The sequence below is a fragment of the Rhineura floridana genome, chromosome 8, assembly GCF_030035675.1.
Source record: "Rhineura floridana isolate rRhiFlo1 chromosome 8, rRhiFlo1.hap2, whole genome shotgun sequence".
Lineage (NCBI taxonomy): Eukaryota > Metazoa > Chordata > Lepidosauria > Squamata > Rhineuridae > Rhineura > Rhineura floridana.
The window spans coordinates 75,694,394-75,716,929 of NC_084487.1; the positions used below are offsets into that span (position 1 = coordinate 75,694,394).

The 22,536-nt window shown below is 42.6% G+C and overlaps 1 protein-coding gene across 1 annotated transcript in view; it reads right to left on the reverse strand.

Annotated features, from left to right (window-relative positions):
- Positions 1-18,035, reverse strand: part of RASSF3 (Ras association domain family member 3) — a 30,239-nt gene extending 12,204 nt beyond the window's left edge. The window contains exon 1 of the mRNA XM_061639836.1: positions 17,695-18,035. Within this exon, the coding sequence (XP_061495820.1) occupies positions 17,695-17,823 (129 nt within the window). The 5' untranslated portion in view covers positions 17,824-18,035. The remainder of the gene's footprint in view (positions 1-17,694) is intronic.
- Positions 18,036-22,536: the final 4,501 nt, after the last annotated feature.

A 22,536-nucleotide genomic window follows, 5' to 3' on the forward strand; every position in this document is an offset into this window, starting at 1 on the left:
ACAAACCATGATCCCCAGTTCAGATGCAAGGCTAACCCAGGGGTTGTGGTTTGTTTCTCCCTAGTACTAGCATGGAGAAATAAGGAAGGGCAATCAGCCATGGTTTACCGTCACTTATGAATGTCCCCCTCACCTCTTTATAGAAGGGAAAAAAATAGTTTCTCAGGGAACCTATATAGATAGGTTACCAAGAGTGTTTTGCCATGTTTGTCTGACTTCCCCTGCATCAGAACTCACTGAGATGCTGAGACAGCAATAGTTCAGGATAGGCTTTGTAGAAGTGAAGGAGAACTGATGTGGCGGGGGGGGGGGAACTGAGGCTGCAGATCTGTCAAATTCTTCAGACTGCTGGGCAAAGAAAAGAAGGTCAAGCCAAAATTAATTGGGGGGAAGGATCCAACACATTCTCCAATGCCCCCCCCCCCATTTTGAGCTGCTCCTAAACAGTTGGGGAAATGTTACTCCACCTCTGGAGAATATTTAGTAAAATAGCCTCTCCAATTGTGTCATCAGTGAATTTTGGGTGATGGGTTTGGTTTCTGCTCCTTCCATTCCTCCTCTCGTAGCTCATTGCTTTCTTCATCACCGATATGAACTAACAACCGAGCTTTATCTCTCAGAAGAATTTTCTGAGAAAAACTACTGGAAACTTTTGAAAAACCCCACCCCACTATCCAATTTCAGTTTTTACAAATATCATGGAGAATCATGGAAAATTGATGGAGAATCTTGAAAGGCATTTATTTATTTATTTATTTATTTATTATTATTTTGCTCAGTGCTGGAAAGGACTGTTTTCCTATTGTAATAAGCAGAATGAGTGTGTAACAAGGGGAGGCTTTTCATGAAAAGTCTCTAGCAGCTTTAGGTTATATTTATATTCATCAGCTGGAATGTATATTGGAACGTATAATGTATATGGCACTGAGAACTATTAAGCCATCATAGGATGTATTGAACTCACCTGAATGAAAAAAGATGCTCTAAAATTTACAATGGGGGGGAACCACATGCACATACACACACATTGCTTTTGGACATAAGTCACCAAAATCAGATTGTAAATAAGCAAGTTTTTCTACTAGCTCTGGAAAGAGGCCATCAGGAAGCAAAGCAAGAGTGGCTTTGTTCTTAGGAGTACATGGAATAATGTGCGTTGATTTTGTAATTCAAGGTTCTAACACTTTCTTCTTTTTTAAACAGCAGCTTCCTTATTTGTAAACTCAGGAAGTCAAAGTCATAAGGAAATGTTGCTGATCCACCCTTCCTTTAAACCAAAATTAAGATTTCAAGGTAATACATATAAAACTCAACAGGAGCACAAAACTATTGTGCCCAGAGTGGAATACTGAAAGAAGTCTAAAAAAAAAAAACAACCCAGTAGCCATTTATCAAAATTTGATAAAATAAGATTGTTTCCACCACTAAAAATAATCAGTTCTCAACAATATGTCAGACTGGTTTAAAGCACAGTGGATTTTCAAGGATTAGTTTTCCCATTTCCTTCATCTTTGCTTTGAGTTTTCCTGCTATTTTTTTGCAATCACGAAGGCTACAATTCTTTTACAGAGAATTTCAAATTAGACATCAGCACCTAAGGCATACATTAAAAAGGCCATTTACATGCAAACAGCTGAAATTAAAAACTACGATTAGCAAAACTGGATCAGATTGAGGCCCATATAATCTAGCATTCCAATAGCAATTAGCGCTGCACACATTGCCACTGTTGAAAACATTTTTACAAGGGAGTCCAAATCTGATAATAGTTGTTAATCCAAGCAAAGCACTAACAGCATTTTCTCTCTACAGGCCATGCATCTTTGACTTTGTACCTTGAGCGTGCTCCTTTTTTAGCACACAATTCTTAGTATGTTAGGAGGAGTGTGACAATTCTTAGCTCATCAGCTGAGTATTCCATTCATCTGTCCTGGTATGCTCAGTCCGTATTAATCAACAGCTACTTAAAATCATAATGTGGCTTCAGAAATATAATCAAAACACTGGTAGTCAGAATAGAAATTATACCATCGCCTTCCAGTTACTAAACCTTACACAGCCACTGCAATAACATTTTCAAATTTATTACACCTACCAGAAAATCTAGGCTTTTTTTTTATTGAATTTAAAGTTCTCAGGATACTCATGGAAGCCTACATGAAATGTTTCAGATACCAAATGATTCCATAGCTCTTTTTAATATTCATTTACCATCAAGGAGTATCTTTTTAATTTCTGCATTCAGTTTATCCATCTCAAGGGGGGGGGACCTATGTAGAAGTTCACACTCATGGCACAAGAAATAACACCAGACTGTTCAATGCTAGATCAAACAGTGCCAACCTTTTCTCTCATCACCCTTACTCTGGCCTAGATCAACCTTCCCCAACCAGGCACCCTCCACATTTTTCGGACTACAATTTCCATCATCCCTGACCGTTGGCCATGGCTGTAGTGATACGTTTGAAAATGTGAGCATGGGGTTGGTGGGAGCCGTAATCCAACAATATTTGCAAGGTTCCAATTCGGCAAAGGCTGCCCTACATGTAGTCAGACAATAGACATGTTTTTCCCAGGCCACCTTCCCTAACTAATGAAAACACTGTAAAGGCAAACCTACTAGACACAAGTAATATTTAGCCCAGATAGCTTTCATAAACCAGTTTCAAGACTCCTTTGTCTCCTTTCAAGACAGCTAGCACTGTAATAGAGAAGCTATGTTAGAGCCCTTTTACTGACAATGCTAGATTTCCTGTCAGAAAACAGAAGAGGTGTTATGTATGGGGGAAGAATAACAAAAATATAAAAAAAAGAAAAGGTGTTATAAGACTAAACTGAACCTAATCAGCATTCTGCCAAGATTAAAAACAAATACAGTTGATAAATTGGAGTGGAAATTAAGGCTGTGCAGCCCTCCCTCCATTTAGTTTGGGGGTAGATTTGGTTTGGATTGTTTAGACACAACCCAATGTGGACTCGAAATCCAAACCTTCAGTCCTCCCATGGGTGCTGGGAAACCAGAACAGCCATCAAGTTCTTCTTTTTTCACATAGGCACATGAAATTTGGAAACATGATAGTCCCTCAAGAGGGAATTAACCCTACCAAATTTCAGACACATAGATCCAGGGAGTTCTGTGTTAAGTCAATTGCGACCTCAATCCTGCCAATTCTCATGCTCCTGTCTGGCCTGTTCTGTGAAGATTTAATGTATGTGTGCTGCTTGGGCACCGACTGTGTAAAATGTACTCACAAGACTTACACACGCGCACACACCCCAAAGTACTAATACAGACAGCCACAGAAAACAGGCCAGCATAAAGAACTAGTGCCCAAAAACTTAGGGGGAAGGGCAGGGAAAAATAAGGAAAGTGACGCAGCCAAAATAATTAATAAGACTAACACAGAGACAAACATTTATTTTTTAGAATTAAGGTGGGACTGGGATTGGGAAAGGATTGAAAAACAAACAGATATAAGAAAAGGCATAGCAGTATGACTTGCAGGATATACGAAAGACAAGCACTGAACTAGAATTGATTGAGAAAGGATAGAAAACAAATAAGTGTGCATATATTTTAGAAAGGCCGGATACTGGTACTAAAGGGGGGGAAATAATAAGCTGAATAAATGCCAGAGTGAAAGGCAGTGAGAGCACACTGCTAGTTTTAACACTTCACCATCCCTCCCTCCAAACACGGTGACTGAAGAGTCTTGAGTGAGATTCTAGCCCCGAATTGGAAGCTAGAACATTAGAAGCTAGAGTTGTGAATGAATGAAGTCCAGCCCCACTTGTCCACCACCACCCCACCTGGACGTTATATGGTGTTGTATTGCAATGCTTTAGAGCAGGTGTCTGGCTGTAGTGCTTTCAGCTCCAGAGCAGTCCAAAATGCTCCAGCTCTATTTAGATCAATTCAACTCACTTCAGCCTGATCTGGAGCTGCCTCAACCTGCTTCAGACCAGACTCAATTCAGACCAAATCGGCTCAGAATTTGGGATTTGTCTGAAGTGGCTGCACAGCTCTAGTGGAAATATGTAGGAAGAAGCAGTAGTGGTAGCTGTTTAACACTGAAACCACCAGTATTTCCCTGATAATATAGGAGGCTGCCTTATTCTGAATCAGACCATTGGTCCATCTAGCTCAGTACGGTCCACACTGACTGGCAATGACTCTCCAGGGTTTCGCACTGGGTTCTCTCCTAGCCCTACCTGGAGAGTGAACCCGGAATCTTCTGCATGCAAAGATGATCTTCTACTGAGCTATGGCCCTTCCTCCAGTTTAGAGATTATTCTATATTTTAGCAAAAGTTAGGTAAAAAAATCATGTTGCTTGTGCAAAAAATAAATTTAAAAAATCCATGTAGGTCAACACCAACCTGGCAAAATATGAGTTAAAACCTTCATGAACAAGTTTGTCCCAAAAACTAACTTGCTTGCTGCTACTAACAAAGTACCAATTTGTTAACTCTAAAGATCGTTAGGACCTCTCACAGCATGAGCTGGGTTTCGTTTTTTACACCAATCTATGACTACTGTAGTAAAAAAACGCACAACACATCAACATGCTGCTATTCAGCTTTAATCCAGTGTGAGTAATTCCTATCTTATTTGGAAAATGAACTTGCCTTCTATGCTTCTCTTCAAATAAGATTATTTTCCATAATCATTAATTTTTTATTTATTTATTTATTAAATTTATATACCGCCCGACTAGCAATAGCTCTCTGGGCGGTGAACATAAAATAGCATAAAAATACAATGAATAACAAAATAATACTAAAATACAATCAACAATCCAATACAATAAACATTTTTAAAAGTAAATCAGTGTAACTTAAAATGCTTGAGAGAATAGGAAGGTTTTGACCTGGCGCCGGAAGGAGAGCAGAGTCGGCGCCAGGCGTACTTCCTCGGGGAGACTGTTCCATAGTTCGGGGGCCACCACTGAGAAGGCCCTAGATCTTGTCATCACCCTCCGGGCCTCCCTGTGAGTTGGAACCCGGAGGAGGGCCTTCGTAGCAGAACGTAGTGCACGGGCCGGTTCATATCGGAAGAGGCGTTCCGCAAGGTATCGTGGTCCCGCACCGTATAAGGCTTTATAGGTTAATACCAACACTTTGAATCTAGCCCAGAAACATATTGGCAACCAGTGCAAGCTGGCCAGAACAGGTGTTATATGCTCAGACCGCTTGGTCCTTGTCAGCAATCTGGCCGCCGCATTTTGCACTAGTTGTAGCTTCCGAACTGTCTTCAAAGGTAGCCCTACGTAAAGCGCATTACAGTAATCCAAACGTGAGGTTACCAGAGCATGTACCACTGATGTAAGGTCCTCTTTACTCAAATAGGGACGTAGCTGGGCTACCAACCGAAGTTGGTAAAACGCATTCCTAACCACCGAGGCTACTTGAGCCTCAAGTGAGAGGGAAGAGTCTAAAAAGACTCCCAGACTACGAACCCGGTCCTTTAGGGGGAGTGTAACCCCGTCCAGGACAGGGTATATATCCACCATCCGATCAGAGAACCCGTCCACCAACAGCATCTCAGTCTTGTCTGGATTGAGCCATTGTTGTCCGACTCCGTTGTCGCGGCCAGGCAACGGTTCAGCAAATCGACAGCCTCACCTGAAGAAGATGAAAAGGAGAAGTAGAGCTGCGTGTCATCAGCATACTGATGACAACGCACTCCAAAACTCCTGATGACCTCTCCCAACGGCTTCATGTAGATATTAAAAAGCAGGGGGGACAAAACTGACCCCTGCGGGACCCCATATTGGAGAGCCCGCGGTGTCGAGCAATGTTCCCCAAGCACTACCTTCTGGAGACGACCCGCCAAGTAGGAGCGGAACCACTGCCAAGCAGTACCTCCAACTCCCAACTCCGCGAGCCTCTCCAGAAGGATACCATGGTCGATGGTATCAAAAGCCGCTGAGAGATCAAGGAGAATCAACAGAGTTACACTCCCTCTGTCTCTTTCCCGACATAGGTCATCGTACAGGGCGACCAAGGCTGTCTCAGTGCCAAAACCGGGCCTAAAACCCGATTGAAATGGATCTAGATAATCAGTTTCATCCAATAGCGCCTGGAGCTGGCCAGCAACCACCCGTTCCAAGACCTTGCCCAGGAATGGAACATTCGCCACTGGCCTGCAGCTGTTAAAATTGTCTGGGTCCAAGGAAGGCTTTTTCAGGAGTGGTCTCACCACTGCCTCTTTCAGACAGCCCGGGACCACTCCCTCTCGTAAAGAGGCATTTATCACTTCCTTGGCCCAGCTACCTGTTCCATTCCTGCTAGTTTTTATCAGCCAGGAGGGGCAAGGATCCAGTACCGAAGTGGTTGCACGTACCTGTCCAAGCACCTTGTCCACGTCCTCGAGTTGAACCAACTGAAGCTCATCCAACAAAACAGGACAAGACTGTGCTCCGGACATCTCACTAGGATCTACTGCTATAACTTGAGAGTCTAGGTCCTGGCGGATACATGAGATCTTATTCTGGAAGTGATCGGCAAACTGATTACAGCGGGCCTCCGATGATTCCACCATGTCCGGAGGGTTTGAATGGAGAAGCCCCCGGACAACTCGAAAGAGCTCCACTGGGCGGCAAGGAGATGATTTAATAGTGGCAGCAAAATGATGTTTTTTAGCTGCTTTCACTGCTCCTACATAGAGCTTAGTCGAAGCACTAACCAGCGCATAATTGTATCCGTCGGGAGTTCGTCTCCATTTCCGCTCAAGCCGCCTCCTATCTTGCTTCATCGCTCTCAGCTCCGGAGTATACCATGGAGCTGTATGAGCTCTACACAGGAGAGGGCGTGCAGGAGCAATCGTGTTTACAGCCCGGGTCATCTCCATATTCCACAGAGCGACCAGGGCTTCAGCAGGAGCGCCAGTCCTATCAGCCGGAAAATCCCCCAGAGCCCTTTGAAAACCTTCAGGATCCATTAGTCTCCGGGGGCGGACCATTTTAATAGGTGCCCCACCCTTGCAGAGGGAAGAGGTTACTGAAAGTCTAAACTTCAGCAAGCAGTGGTCTGTCCATGACAAAGGGAGTGTTGTAAAACTCCCCACATCCAGATCACTTTCCCCATGCTCAGTGGCAAAAACAAGGTCTAGAGTGTGCCCCGATACATGTGTTGGACCACTAACATATTGAGATAGCCCCATGGCTGTCATGGAAGCCATGAAGTCCTGAGCCGCGCCAGACAAAGTGGTCTCAGCATGAATGTTGAAATCCCCCAGTACTATTAGTCTGGGGGACCTCAACAATATATCCGAGACCACTTCCGCCAGCTCAGTTAGGGAAGCCATTGGGCAGCAAGGTGGGCGGTACACCAAAAGGATTCCCAGCCTGTCCCTCTGGCCCAACACAAGGTGCAAACACTCCAGGCCAGTAACTGAATGAACATGGTGCTTGGTGAGTGAGATGGAATAATGCAAGTATTATCCTATTTTAGATCTTATTCTTCCAATACACAAATAGGAGAAATGAAATATGAGTTTGAAGTAAAAATATACACAGAGTTCTTAATACAGAACATTAGATGACCCATTTTTATAGTAATATGGTTTGCTTTATTACAATTTGTTAGTATTAAAGTTTGGGGGTACATAAATTTAAAGAGAGCTATTGCTAGTCGGGCGGTATATAAATTTAATAAATAAATAAATAATAAATAAAGAGTTAGATCCATTGATTAATTTACATCCTATTTATTTAATTGGCACTAACTGCAAGTAGTCTGGATCCTATTAAAAGTGTCTAGGGTAGCAATCCTTAGCAGCTGGCAGGCACAACACTGGCACTCCAAGCAGCCACCATCTTCACTTCCTACAGAGGCCTAAATGTAGCATCACCCCAGGAGTGACACTGTCATCAGGACATTATGGGAAATGAAAATGGTGACTGTAACACTGCCAGTGCTCAGGGTGCTGTGATTCATGGAGAAGTCCCCTGAGGGTGGATTGTAATTTGACATGTTGGTGAGGGCATTTGTGAAGCACTATGTAACCATGATCAAGCTACCTTCCCCCCCCCATTATACTATGGTGTCATTCAATATACAAAAAGGTGAGAGTTCCACAGACATTTTCAGGAACAGAATCCCAGCCCTGCACTATAAGTATAACCATTTAAAATTGACTGATAACATATTGCAGCAACATAATACATTATTTAATTTCATTTTTTAAAAAAAATGTGTTAGTACTAGTCACATAGGCCAGGCCAAGATCTAAACAACACACTAGTTCCGCCTGCCTAAAGAACATTTGGACTTTTATTTCTCAATACCAGCCCTCAGGCAACATTGCAAACTTCATTTTGAAACTCAGACATTTTCAACAGCAGTTTGTGCTATCATGCAATGTTCAAAGTCAACAATCTCACAGTGCACAGAAACCCTCTGGCATTCATAAATTAGCTCTTCAGATTCCTGAATTCCAAAATCTCTCATCAGTGGCTTTTCAAAGATACCAGTAGTGTTGGTTTTTTTTAATTGTATGAGCAAATTGAGGTGTTTGCATAAGAGCCCTACTGGATCAGGCCAAACGCCCACTGTAGTCAGCATCCTGTTGCCTGTGGATGCCCACAAACAGGATATGAGCACAACAGCCCTCTCCCTATTTGTGACTCCCAACAACTAGTATTCAGAGTCATACTGTCTCAACAGTGGAGAGGGTGTAATTGTCCATTTAGCTTCTATATGTAATGCTATGATTCCATTGACATACCAAAATGAAACTTCAAGATAAAATCGCACCTCAGCATCTGCTTTCAAAGGAGCAGAAAAGGTGTAAAACACACACTGCAATGTAGCTATCACAGCGAAACATTGTGTGTACATTGACAGCAATTTTCCCAGATAAAGTTGACATTTTCACCTATTTAAAAGATGTTGGGGGGGAAGGAAGGAAAAAAGCTGCACAATACGTCAGAATACTTTTTTGGAGCAAGGCCTCTCAAAGATATTAACCAATATTAACACCCCAACCTAGGGGCCGGGAACCTCCAAACCAGGGGCCAACTTGGTCCGCCAGGGGTTCACTCAATAAATGGTGATGACTAGGAGCAGTTGCCACCACACAGACAGAAAGGCAGAAGTGCAAGAAGGGCATTTGTATATGGCCTAGCTGCCACAGCCACTCACTTGGGCGGGTGAACAAAAGTGTTTTCCTCAAGCCATGCATGACAGACACGACTGCCCTTTTTCTCTGCATGGTGAATGGGGATGGATACACTTATGTCACGGTAGTGAAATTAAGAAACATCTGTAAGGTCCTGACAAAATCTGGGACTGCCCCGTTAAAGGATCTATTATTTACTGGGACAGAGCAAGATATAAATAAAATAAAAAGGTAATATTCTCTACCTATAATTACTTAATACTTGCTTAACAATGACAAAACACAGAACTCTTGAACAGTATTATACAGAGCAACTGAATATCCAAATATACAGTAGGGCCCTGCTTTACAGCGCTTCGCTTTACAGAGTTCCGCTAATACAGCGGTTGTCAATTGCAGAAAGGCCCCACTCCTACGGCGCTTGTTCTGCTTTTACGGCGGTTTTTGCTTGTCACGCACCATTTTTGCGTCATTTTCGTGCGATGCACACCATTATCTTCAATGCGTTCCACTTTACAGCGGTTTTCGCTTTACAGCAGGGGTCCAGAACATAACCCGATGTATGAGTGGGACCCTACTGTATTGCCACTGGAGTATCTGTCCAATGGAACTCTTCAGGGTGGTCCAGAGGTTGTTGTCCCTAGAGAACACGCTACTGAATCCCTCCAAGGCCTGCTATGACATGTTTCCACAGCACTTTGAGGATTAAGCTGTTCACCTTTGAAACAATCTTAACATCACGGTTATGGCAGTTCCTACTGAAGCATCCAACATTACAATATTACCTCTGAGACCAATTTCAGTTGACACAGGTTATTGATGATGCAGACAAGGTGCTTGTGGTTACAAGTCTTGACTACATGCCTTCTCCAACTTTGCGCATAACTAAACATACCCAGCAAGGTATGACCAGTTGAGTCTAGGAGTAGTTAGCGCATCTCTGTTAACCACCCCTGGACTCAACTGGGATGGGTCAACTATGAAGAGAGAAAAACTTATACAATTCTACACACATGAATTAGAGATCAAGGTCTACTGAAATCAGTACTCCTTACTTCTGAGTGAGCATGCACAGGGCTGGGCTGCAAGCCAGATTTTGTTCCACTATATTATTCATAGAATGTTAATTGAAATTAAGGTTGTTGAGGTTTTTTCCCCAAAACACTTTCTTTGTGAAACATGCCCCAAATGAACTGCTACTACAAGCTAGTGTTATAGTACCTTCTTGCCCCTGAAAACACTTCTTGGCAAGCAACACAGTACAATAAATTTTCCACGTCTGAACATCATTTTCAGGCTTTGTCTCCCACCCCTTTTTTGTCCTTCTTGCTGTATTTACCTGTATTTCCTCCCTACACTCCCTATCCTTTCTTAAAAAATATTTTTAGCTGTTTTCCAATCCTCCAATGTCTGAAGTTAATTATAGCAAAGATCAGTAATTTCGCATGGAACTAATAAATGGAAACCATCCAGCCTTATTTACATGTATTTTTACATGTATTATGTATGTAAAAATATGTATGTTTTATGTATTATTTGAGCAGTAATTTTTTAAAAATTGATAGTGAAAATGACCTATTCAAACTAAGATGTGGCTAATAACAAGAATTGGAAGCTCCTGGGCTCATCTGGCTCCCCAGTTACAAATCGACAGCTAAAAAGGATGTCAAAATGTCAGTTGCAGCAATGAAACCAGCCACGGGGGAGGGGCTTTCCACTCTCCCCAAAGTCCTTTCTCCAAGTGGCCCTCTCACCAAACTAGTTCTTGGCTGAATATAAACTGGATGTTGCTTTATTTATTTTGTAAATTTACATATGTTGAGACAGGTCCCTGAACCTAGATTACCTCTGTACTTTCCCCAGAATGTACACAAGTATTGCTAATGCAATATTGGCCTTTTTCCCTTATAAAAGGAGGGTATGTGACAAAGCGACAGTTTACAGCTTTTTCCCTCAATTACAAAGCAAGGTTTCATTCCCATTACTATTAACCCATGAAGTTAACCAACTGAAGTGAGTCACATAATAGTAGCAATGAAAGCCTTCTTCAGAACAAAAGCCTATATATGATCTCCGCCATGCCCCTTCTATGATGAGCTTCCGCCGGGCCTTGAAGACCTGGCTCTTCAGGCAGGCTTTTGGGGTGGGTTAGGTTTTTATTGTTATGGTTTTAAATGTTAATGTTTTAATGTATTGTTTTTATCTTGTACGTCGCCCAGAGTGGCTGGACATCCAGCCAGATGGGCGACTAATAAATTTAATAAATATATATATTTATATATAGCCATTCAATAAGCAAAATGTTCTAAAATAATCCAGTATGTTTATCTTTGTAGTTTATGCTAGTACCTGCGGGCTATCTGAGTTTTATATAGGAAAGGAATGAGGAATGTTCAGTAAACCAGATCAAACAACTGGCTGAACATCCTAATGCTGTTTTTTTAGAATGGGAGAGGGGTACTTGTTCCCATGAAAAGTACCAAGTCCAAGCAAATCTTTATGACAGAGCTGCACAAAATTTTCTAAGACCGAAGTTTAAAGGGCTATCTGCAATCCTGCTCTAACTGCAGCAGAGCAAACTCAGGTAAAATGAAATCCAAGAGCATACAATTATTTGCAAGCCATTTTTAGAACTCACTGGTTTAAGACCCACTGAAAGTGATCAATGCACATACAGCCAAAACAATTCCCTGCTTAATTAAGCAATCACAAATCTTCAAGTCACCTGTACTTTGAGTTTATTTGAAAAGATTAACAATACAAGGAAGGAAACTGGGAAGGAATTTGTAGTTAAAGTCTTCCTCTTTCTGCAACCAAGTCACACTAGTTATTCTTACTCCAACCAGCAAAATGCCCTGTTCCAGGGATGGGGAACCTGTGGCCCTCCAGATGTTGTCAGATTCTAACTCCCATTATCCCTGGGCACTAGACTGATGGGAGGTGGGAGTCTAACAACATCTGAAAGGCCACAGGTTCCCCACCTCTGCCCTACTGGAGCTTAAGAGCCACATTCTCTGGTTGTTCAGAATAAATATTGCTGTTTGCAAGATGCAGTTTGTTGATAACATAAGGCAGACTTCTGGAATCACCCCATGCTCCCAAGAATATCATGGGATACACTGTTCCTTTCTGACAACCAGATTTAACTTTAACAGGTGCAGGCAGAATAAAGGACATACAGCCTGATCTTAAAAAGTAAATTAAGTATTACTTTGAACATTTGAAAAAGGCTCCCAGGGCAGCTTCCAGTCCTCAGGCTCACAGTCTTATGAGACACAACACAAAAGGAAAAGGGACTGGAAGGGAAGAGGAAAAACACAAGCTCAGGCAGAAATGCTTAGTTACAGAGTTCTTGTAACCACAAGCTGCAATTGAAAGTTTTGGAGGAAAGAAATCAAAACTTGCTGGTCTTTCGGCAGAAGCAGAGACCCTGGAGTCCCATCTCTCACTTTCCTACAGCCTGAAGGAATAACTACCGATGACACTTGAGGGAGCAGCCTGTTGAAGCATCTTAGCAGAGCCAATGCAAATGCTAAGCTTAAATATTTAAACTTCTGCACCAAACCCAGTTCCCAAAAGGGCTAAAATACAGCACCACAGTAAATTTCCAAACCAGAAAATTTGTCACAACTCTTGGACAAAGATATGATTTCAATTCATAAAAAGCCCATAACTTGGATAAACACACACTTAAATATCTTGTCTTTGAGCTAGATGACCCACTGGGTTTCTTCAACTGTAGGATAATATATTATGTGGATCCACATTGTATACAAGGATCCCAAGCTGACATGTTGAAAGGAGAAAGCTCATACACATCTAATATAGGAACACAGCCATTACGCTGACCTTCCTATTTTCAGACACAGGTAGTCTCTTACTGTATTTGAAAAATAACCAGTCCCAATCTTAAATAGAGAATTCTCTTTGTTTTACAAAAGATTAAGGCACACACACACCCCACACACACGCTTCAGGAAATAAACAGAATGCAACATGCCAAGAATTTGCAGTGCCAACTCTACAAGTAGAAGATGGGCTGGGTACTGTAACTAAAGTGCTAGCAGATGGGTGGAGTGATTTATATTTGCTGCTTCCTCTGACATCAGTGCTGATGTGCTTCTCCCCTGCTCCAAAGGGATATGCAAGCATACAAACTGCAGCAGCAGCACATGCTTACTCACTAAGAACAAATATGCCAGCCCCTACAACCCCGTCCTCTGTGTACCTTAAGCAATACAAAAATAATTGGTTGTATTCAAAACAAGACAGATGGTTTATATAACTAATAATTCTCAGACTGGGTTTGCTGCTGCTGAACCTATTTGAGGGAGGGGGATTTGAGCCAATTGACTCAAACTCTTTTCACATGGTAACGCTCAGAATGATTCAATTTGTGCTGTGGCCTATGGCAGTCATATGACCATGATCATGTTATGGTTCATTCTACTTGTCAAACCACTTCTACAGACTTTGTGCTGGTATGGGTTTAATATGAGTGACCTGTTATGTGACTGGCTCAAGTAGCTATACGTCTGACCATGAGAGAAAAAATGAGTAATTCCTCAATTAAAAACTTTAGTTAAACAAACAAATGCAAGGGTATATGTTTTGATAAACAACTTTCCCATTTCCAATGCATACACTGTTTTAATTCACGCAAAGCACTGTTCACCATTACATCCAAACCAACGAATTGTGGTTTCCAAAATTCCTCCTGGTCGGAATCAAACCATGGTTTTGAGGCACTACACAAACCACAGCTAGCTGATTTGGATGCAAGGCAACCCGCAATTTCTGTGACACCAAAAGAAATCATCTGAAACAGAGTCTGCAAGGGGAACATGGGAGCACAATGCTCATGTAATTCCAACCACAGTTTGACATTCAGTTTACTGAATGAGGAAATTAAAGCTTTTTTAAAAAAATGTGAACTAAGGTATCACTTCAGATTTACAAGAATTGACCTCAAATGCAATGTAACAGATTTTCCCCCACCCTGCAGCACTATTTCAGAAAGGCAGAACTCTAAAATATCTTGCTCCAAAATCAGTGTTGAGTCAATGCAGTTTTAGCAGTTACAGTATTAGATAAGACCTGGGGGAACAGGGTTCAAATCACCTCTCAGCCATGAAGCTCACAGGGTAACCTTGGGGGCCAGTTATTGTCTTTTAGCCTAACATACCTCACAGGGTTGTAGTGAGGACAAAATTGGGAGGAAGAAAACCATGTATGCCATATTGAACTCCTTGAAGGAAAGATGAGATATTAAAAGTAAAAAACAAATAGCTACTTCACATAATTTTATGCAGTCTTCATAAATATTCTTGTTGTTTTTATTTCTTTTACCACTTTCAGTACTCAAGAGAGGCTTCTAACCTGAAAAGCAGAAAACAAACAAACCAAAATCTTCAACTCTGAAGAATAATTTTAGAACTACGCCATACTAAAGGTGGCTATACTTTTATCTGTATGAATATTTTAGCAAAGTATGAGTTTCAGTGACTGACACACAATCCTCTCCCACAGATGTATCAAATGTGAAGTCTAAAGGAACAGGAAATAATTTGGGGAAAGACCACAGTGGAACAACATCTGCTTTGCATGTAGAAAATCCCAGGTTCAATCCCTAGCATCCCTAGTAGGGCTGCTAGTTAAGGAACCTTCCACACCCACACACTCCATGTTCTTACACTTCTAAAACTACAGACTTTCCCCTCCTTATGTCTCTGCCCCTGATCTTTTGTTCTTCCAATTTGACTACCTCAGCTGCCCAAGGGTCTGTTCACCTCTTAATTGACACTTCCCATTCACCCTTGCAGCCCCCAATTTGTCTTGCAAGTTTGCATGGTCCCACCCCTTTTTCTTCTTTCAAATCACAGCTCAGAACCAGCACTCTAAATTTGCTTGCAGTGATTCCTTTCATTCTTCCTTCCATTGCTTTGTTTAACCTTGCTTCTTCCTCGTCTTTCTTCCATTCCCCCAGGCTAAATTCAGATTGTGAGCAACTTGGAGCAGGGACCAATCTTGAGTATGTTACTCTGTAAAACACTATGTGCACTCACAGCATAAAATCATAGGACAGTACAGCTGGAAGGGGCCTCTAAGGCCATCCAGTCCAAACTCCTGAGGTAATTGGTTTCATTGTCATCCCACTCTTAACAGTTAGGAAGTTTTTCCTGATGTTCAGCCGAAATCTGGCTTCCTACAACTTGAGCCCATTATTCCCTGTCCTGCACTCTGGGATGATTGAGAACAGATCCTGGCCCTCCTCTGTGTGGCAACTTTTCAAGTACTTGAAAAGTGTTATCTCTCCCCTCATTCTTCTCTTCTCCAGGCTAAACATGCCCAGTTCTATCAGTCTCTCCTCATAGGGCTTTGTTTCCAGTCCCCTGATCATCCTTGTTGCCCTCCTCTGAACCTGTTCCAGTTTGTCTGCATCCTTCTTAAAGTCCAGTGTCCATAACTAGACACAGTACTCAACATGAGGCCTAACCACTACCAAATAGAGGGGCACCTGTGCTTCATGCAATTTGGAAACTATACTTACATTTTGCAGCCACATTGCACTGTTGGCTCAGATTCAGGTTTGTGATCAACAATTCCAAGATCCTTCTTGCATGTAGTATTGCTGAGCCAAGTATTCCCCATCTTATAACTGTGCATTTGGTTTCTTTTTCCTAGGTGCAGAACTTTACACTTATCCCTATTAAATTTTATTCTGTTGTTTTCAGCTCAATGTTCCAGCCTATCAAGATCACTTTGAAGTACAACTTAAATACAGTCTGTTTTTCATACTGCTTATCAGTCCATTCCTGCCCACTTTTTAATCGCTGGCTGTATTCTGTATCAGTGCCAAGGAGCAGGAGGCTAAATACTACCCTGTGGAGATCATAAGGAATGTTGAAACATGCTGCCTACATCCATCTCCTAGCAACTATTAGAATCCCAGGACACTGAAAGCTACTAGAATAGCCACAGCCAACCTCCACAGATTATCCTTACCTTAGGATGCATGAAGTCCAGGCATTAATACTAGCAGAGTTCTTAACTATTGCCTTCACCCTGTTCCCCTCTGAAATTGCCGTTTCAAAATTTTAACACAGCTGTTTGGCAGTATGCTAGATACGTACCCCGTATCATTCCACTATGCAGAAAAAAAGGCTCTGCCATCCTGAGATTCAGAAGGTGAGTCTGTAGCTCTAACAAGACCATAGCCAATTAAGTTGGGCTACAATTAGGTTAACAGCTTTTAAAAATTAACAGCAAAATAGTAAAATTCTACTAACAGAATATCAAAGCATTTAAAACACCAATTCATCACTGCATTTTAAATAAATTATTACTGGAAATTGATCATAAACATTCTAGAAATTATTTTGGGAGGGGACAAGGGAGAAAAATTAATCTACACATGACACTAAAAAGCACCTTGGCATTTATGACGCCCAATTTAAATGTAACACTTCCATCTGAGAAGCACTTACCCGCGCAGGTGATCCACACCACTAACATAATGTGCGGAAAAAATGTACCATTTTGCCAACCTATTAAGCACAGATCGTTTATATGTTAGCATGATGTATGCTTGGGCCACAGAACTCAAGTGTGCAAAATACTCCATACATGGAGCATCAAGTAAAAGCCTTTTAAATATAAAAATGGCCATCTGAAGGACCTACACAGACCTTTTCATGGCAAATATAAATAATGCAAAAAGCTACCTGTGCCACTTTTGTAAGGTAAGTATAGAAGTATTTGAAACTATTTGTTCCTTCTAATTAATGTAGGTTTTATACTACATGATACACCAACTAAGGCTTAATTATGTGAAAAATTCCCTTGATAATGACTGGGGGGGAAGAGAAAGAGAAAGAAGCAAAAAAAATCCGTGATAAAAGTAGTATATACTTTGATTTTTATGCGGTTTCCCAGAAATCTTACAAATCATGACTGCACGACCATGCGGTTTCAGGAATAATGCATGAACAATCAGATTTCGAGAAGCGGGTTTTTGTTTGCTTTTTGGTCGCATCACGGCGAGAACTTTTCCGCTCAGAGATGTTCTGGCTCCCGAGGAATTGAATCCATTGAAACCATGGTTTTTTTATAATCCTAGAAAACGGTCGGAGCAATACTGCACAAGTTGTTCCAACGGCTGAGATCCCCACGTGCAATTTCATCGGGGTCAGGAGGGGGAGCCATCTGGCAGTAGTCCCCAACCCTTCTGCTTCCTGGACTTTTTGCGACCATCAGGAAGGGGCAGACTCACACCCTAATGACCACGCTGGAACTTAGTGAAGGAATGGGGCAGTGGAAACAACTCAAGGGGCTCGAAAGAAGCACTCCTTTCAATCGAGAGGAAAGGCGCAAAGACTTGCTCTCACGGGGGGGGGAGACTACGAAGAACACGTGTGACTGCAGAGGAAGGCGCGGCCTGTAGCGGGTCAGGCCAGGGCAAGGCGCTTGGCTCGGGACAGGATCAGCCCGTGGTTTCCCGCCCGGCGCGGCACCACGAGCTGCCGGGAAGGCGGAGAGAGAGAGAAAGAGCACGAGCGGCGCCGCACTTACTTGCAGACTGTGTTTGGTTTTGCCGGGGGGACTTCTGAAGAAGGAGGTGCGGGCGGTGAAGAAAAACTCTTCGGACTCCGACTCTTCCCAGCTGCTGTAGCCGCTGCTCATGCTGCTAGTCCAAGTCATGGGCGCCGTCCTTCGCCTTTCCTGCAGGGGCCCGGAGGCTTCCCCCCCGCCGCCGCATGGGGACCCGCCAGGCCGGGGCTCAGCGGCAAACTCCAGTTGCTGCCGCAGCCTCCTCGGCGGCGCACTACTGCCAGCTCGCTCCCAAGTTTACACGGAGCAGGGCAGCCCTGGCGGAGGCGGCACCGCCTCCCTCCCGCCTGTCCCTCCCCCGAGCGGCCAGGATTGGGCAGCTTCCCTTGTCTGCCTGCTGCTGTCAGCCGCCACCTGCCTTGCAGTTTGCGACGGCACGGGCAGCCTCTTGCTCTCCTCCCCTTTTCCTGTTGAACTTGGCCCGTGTGTGGACTTTGCCCCCCCCCCGAGCAGGTGAGGTGGGCGGTGAAGGCGACACTTCCTGGGTTTAGTTTCTATGGAGATAGTTAATGCTCCTCCCAGAGCGCCTTTGTCTCAGAACACCTTGTAATCTTTGCTCGAGGCCGGCTTGATGGTCTAATATCCGTCTGAGATATTCAAGGTTTTGATATGTGTATTCCTTCAACAACGCCTCAGGGTAGAGGACAGTAGGGCTGGCCGATGGCCCATCTTAGTCAGGAACTATTCCTTAGTTCCAGAGCATCACAGCTCTTTAAAATAACACAGTGGGTGTCATGTATATGGTGCACCACATTTTTGGAATGGCAGAAAGCCTTGGAAGTAGTATAAACCACATTAAAGAATACAGATTTCAAATTCTGATACAAGTATATGTTAGCAAAGGTGTAGCATTATATTTTAACAGGAGGGAATGTCATGCAGATTGTGAAATTAGGGGTACTGCACTGATTTTGGAGGAAATTCTGCTGAATTCGAAATACCAAGCTGCACATGCAAAAAGACCAGGCTGCACATGCAGAAAGACCAGGCTGCACATTAGGTGTGACTGCACATTAGTGCACTACACATTCATTGGTACCAGATGGTAAAAGGTGGGTTAGAAATTCAACAAATAAAAAATAAATATCCTGATCCTAACACAACAGGACTAGAGGGGGGCACTACAGTGACCACAGTAAAAAAACAACACAGTAGGATAGAACAGGCACCTGTGTTCAGTCATGTGTGTGTGTGTGTGTGTGTGTGTGTGTGTGTGAAAGTGGATTGCCTTCATGTGTGTGTGTGTGTGTGTGTGTGTGTGTGTGTGTGAAAGTGGATTGCCTTCAAGTCGATCCCAATTTATGGTGACCCTATGAATAGGGTTTGCCTGGTAAGCGGTATTCAGAGGTGGTTTACCATTGCCTTCCTCTGAGGCTGAGAGGCAGTGACTGGCCCAAGGTCACCCAGTGAGTTTCATGGCTGTGTGGGGATTCCAGTCCTGGTCTCCCAGGTCATAGTCCAACACCTTAACGGTTAACCACTGAAAAAACAAACCTCTCTTTAAATCAAAACTATTAGCAATACTGCCGTAGGTATTTGCTGTCAAGCAAACTAATCATTCTGAGCTCTTAAAGGATTTCAATATAACACCTTGATCCTAAGCATAGCTACTCTGAAGTGAGTCTGAGACTTCATTTAGGCATTTATTTTAGATTGCCATTTTCTCCAGCCTTTGATGAGGAGCCTGCCACCTGTGCAGTCCAAAGCACATTTTAAACATGGTTAAACACAATGCTTCAGAGAGCCACTGTGGCATGGACTATAACCTGGGAGACCAGGGAGATAATCCCCACACAGCCATGAAGCTCACTGGATGACCTTAGGCCAGTCAGTCTCTCAGCCTCTGAGGAAGGCAATGGTAAACCCCCTCTGAATACCGCTTACCATGAAAACCCTATTCATAGGGTCGCCATAAGTCAGGATCGACTTGAAGTCAGTCCATTTCCATTTCAAACACAATGCTGAAATATTATTTAACTTTTTTCCTATAACAAATTTAATCTGAGTCTTAAAAATGATAGCACAAACATGGTAGACACTTTTAAAACTTTAAATTATTAATCCTACAAATATCAAAACAAATATGAATATGTTCTAAAGCTGAGTTGCAAATAAAGTTTCATCATCTGTGTTCCTTACTCTGAATACCTAATTGCAGGTTGTCAAAATGAGAAGGAATAAGAAAGAACAAAATCAGTTGTTACGTTAACATTGTACTGTCTGGTTTGTAACAGCTAATACCATGCTAAGATGCCTGAAATTATATTGCTTTAGTGTAGTGTCTGCACTTGCCTTTATTAAAGCCACTGGCAAAATACTTAACCGTGTCAACGAAGTAAGAGTTGAGCATATAGGAAACAATGTTTTGTGTTAGTTTTCTGCCAAATATCACAGCAAACTAGAGGATATCCTCTGTGTTCTCATAGTGCAAGTTCTACTGAAGTAAATTACTTTTCAGGTGGACAACGTGGTACCATTTGTTTTTTTCATTCCACCTAAAACATGTTCTTTATAAATTATGAGCCAGGCAAGGAAGTAGAGGTTGGCCTGCTGGGTGTAAAATTTTAACTGGACTTTTAATTACAGTGTGTGATGCAGACACACCATTTTACAAGGGCCTTATGCTTTGCTTGAGATGGCAATAATAACAATTGCTCTTTGTTATTCTTTGAGCCTTTGCTGTATAAGACAATGACAAAATTCTGTAACAAAAAAAGGCAAGTATCTTTCTTCTAAAATTGATGGGTCCTTTAGATAAATATCAAGGTGGTGAATAGCTATTCATGTGGCCATTTGGTGTAAGAATTCCTTTTGTGAGAAGCTTCTTTTTGTAGGCAGGCCTTTGTGAAATGCAAGACAGTTAGTTGAGTGTCTTTTGCTTTCAGGCCTGGGTTAATGTGTCACAAATGATTAACCCAGGCATATGTAGGTAGTGGCATGGTGATGGACTCACAGATATGGTGTACCTATTTGAAAGTACCTATTTGTACTGAGTCTTCAGGTTCTTTATTTATTTTGCTAGCATGTCTTATTTTTTTTTCCAAAGAAGGAAACCTGCCTTTATTCCTTGTTAATTTCTTACATTGTTCCTACCAATTTTTGAGGTTGTTTTTTTTAATGGCTAAGTCTGTAATGCTAACTGCCCAGTATTAATGGCTGGGGAAGCAAAATGAAGAATGTAGTGCAATCATCTCTTAGCCAGTGAAAAGGTGCACCACTGATGGGGGAAGTTCCACTGTAGCCAAGCTCCTCCCAAGCAGGTAGCCAGCCTCCCAAATAGTAGCCAGAAGAAAATCCCAAAACATTTTTCAAAGATGTTACAGGGGACGCCTGAGGGTTTGGATCTGCAGGATCAAAAACCCCATGGATCCTCAGGCCCTTCAGTTAAGCTAAAAATGGCTGTTTCTCTGATTTCCACCTTGACTGGCAAGAGCCAGGTAGACTTAGATGTGATGGTGGCCCTGCTGCTGAGGGATAAGAAGCAAAGGGGAAAGCCACTTCTTTTCCCTTCCCCTGGCCTGGTCCTCACGCTCTCTCCACCAGTTGGGAGGAATTGTCTGGCACTAAACACCTCTCCCTCTCAAATGCCCCACCTATAATTGTGTCTGTCCCACCTAACAAGGAAGACTGGCTAAAGAGCTCATTCCCATTGTTCATTGTTTACTGGGTATCAAGGGAGTAATCATCCAGGGTCTCAGGGGATCTTAGACCCTTATTTTGGGGGGAGCCAAGTCCTAGCAGGGTCTCTATGAGCCAATCAACGTGAAAGGGGAGTGTGTTAGCTACTGTGAAGAGTCTTCTAAAGCAGTATTCAAGCCTGGGCAGATTATTCTGTAATCTTAGAAGGTTGCATAATTTTAGAAGGGGGCGTGGCTGTGACAATTATGAAGGGGCCCTGCACTTCTGAATTTGCCACTGCAGTACTGCTGGGTATGCTATTAGTGTTTGAAACCATCTGTTGGCATCACAATGCTGGCAAGTCTGAGGCTAGCAAGTGCGTGACTGGGATTTTCTTATGGAAGTCTTTGAGTTGCTTTGCCACACTGTTTTGGTTTTATTGGTATTTTTGTTGTGTTGTATTCACTGTATATTTTAAATTTAGAAAGCTACTTTGGTAGCAGAGTTGGGTAAAATAAATACATTTACTACCACAAAGCTATTTTCCAGTAAACCTCTGGCTGGAGAGCTCTGTATCAAGGCCTAAATCATAGAAAGGAAATATTTATTCCGAGAACCATATCAGTTAGTGGAAGGTTGCAAAGAGAACATAGCTGTTTACTTTTTAGAATTGCTGATTGCTCAGCCTTGCATCCCTTTAACCTCATATTTAAGGATTATACTGAACTTCCTTGTTATTACTTATCTACTGATTGTCATTTTGACTCTTATTAATGACTTTATACATTACAAAGCTGGAAGAAGGGTTTCCCACATAGAGGCAGTTTTATAACCCTAGACAGCCCCCTCAGTCTCTCCTGTGTCAAATCCTGACATCCACTTGCTCTCAAATCCCTGATTCTAATTATTCGGATTAGCCTCCATCCAACACAGACTCATACTTAAGCCCATTGATTTCAAGGTGCTTAAGCATGCCTAAGTAACAGCTGGTATAGCACAGTGGGGAGGAGAGCTTGGCTGGGAGTCCAGAGCCTGTGCGTTAAATCCCCGTTCATGTCTCCTGGGTGTCAAGGGCCAGCTAAAGATCACTCCCACAGGGAGAGGCTCAGGGGTTACATGCCCTGCCACCTGTGCAGCCGTAGGCAAGCTGCATAGTCCCAAGGAGCCCAGTTGCCCCTCAGCTGG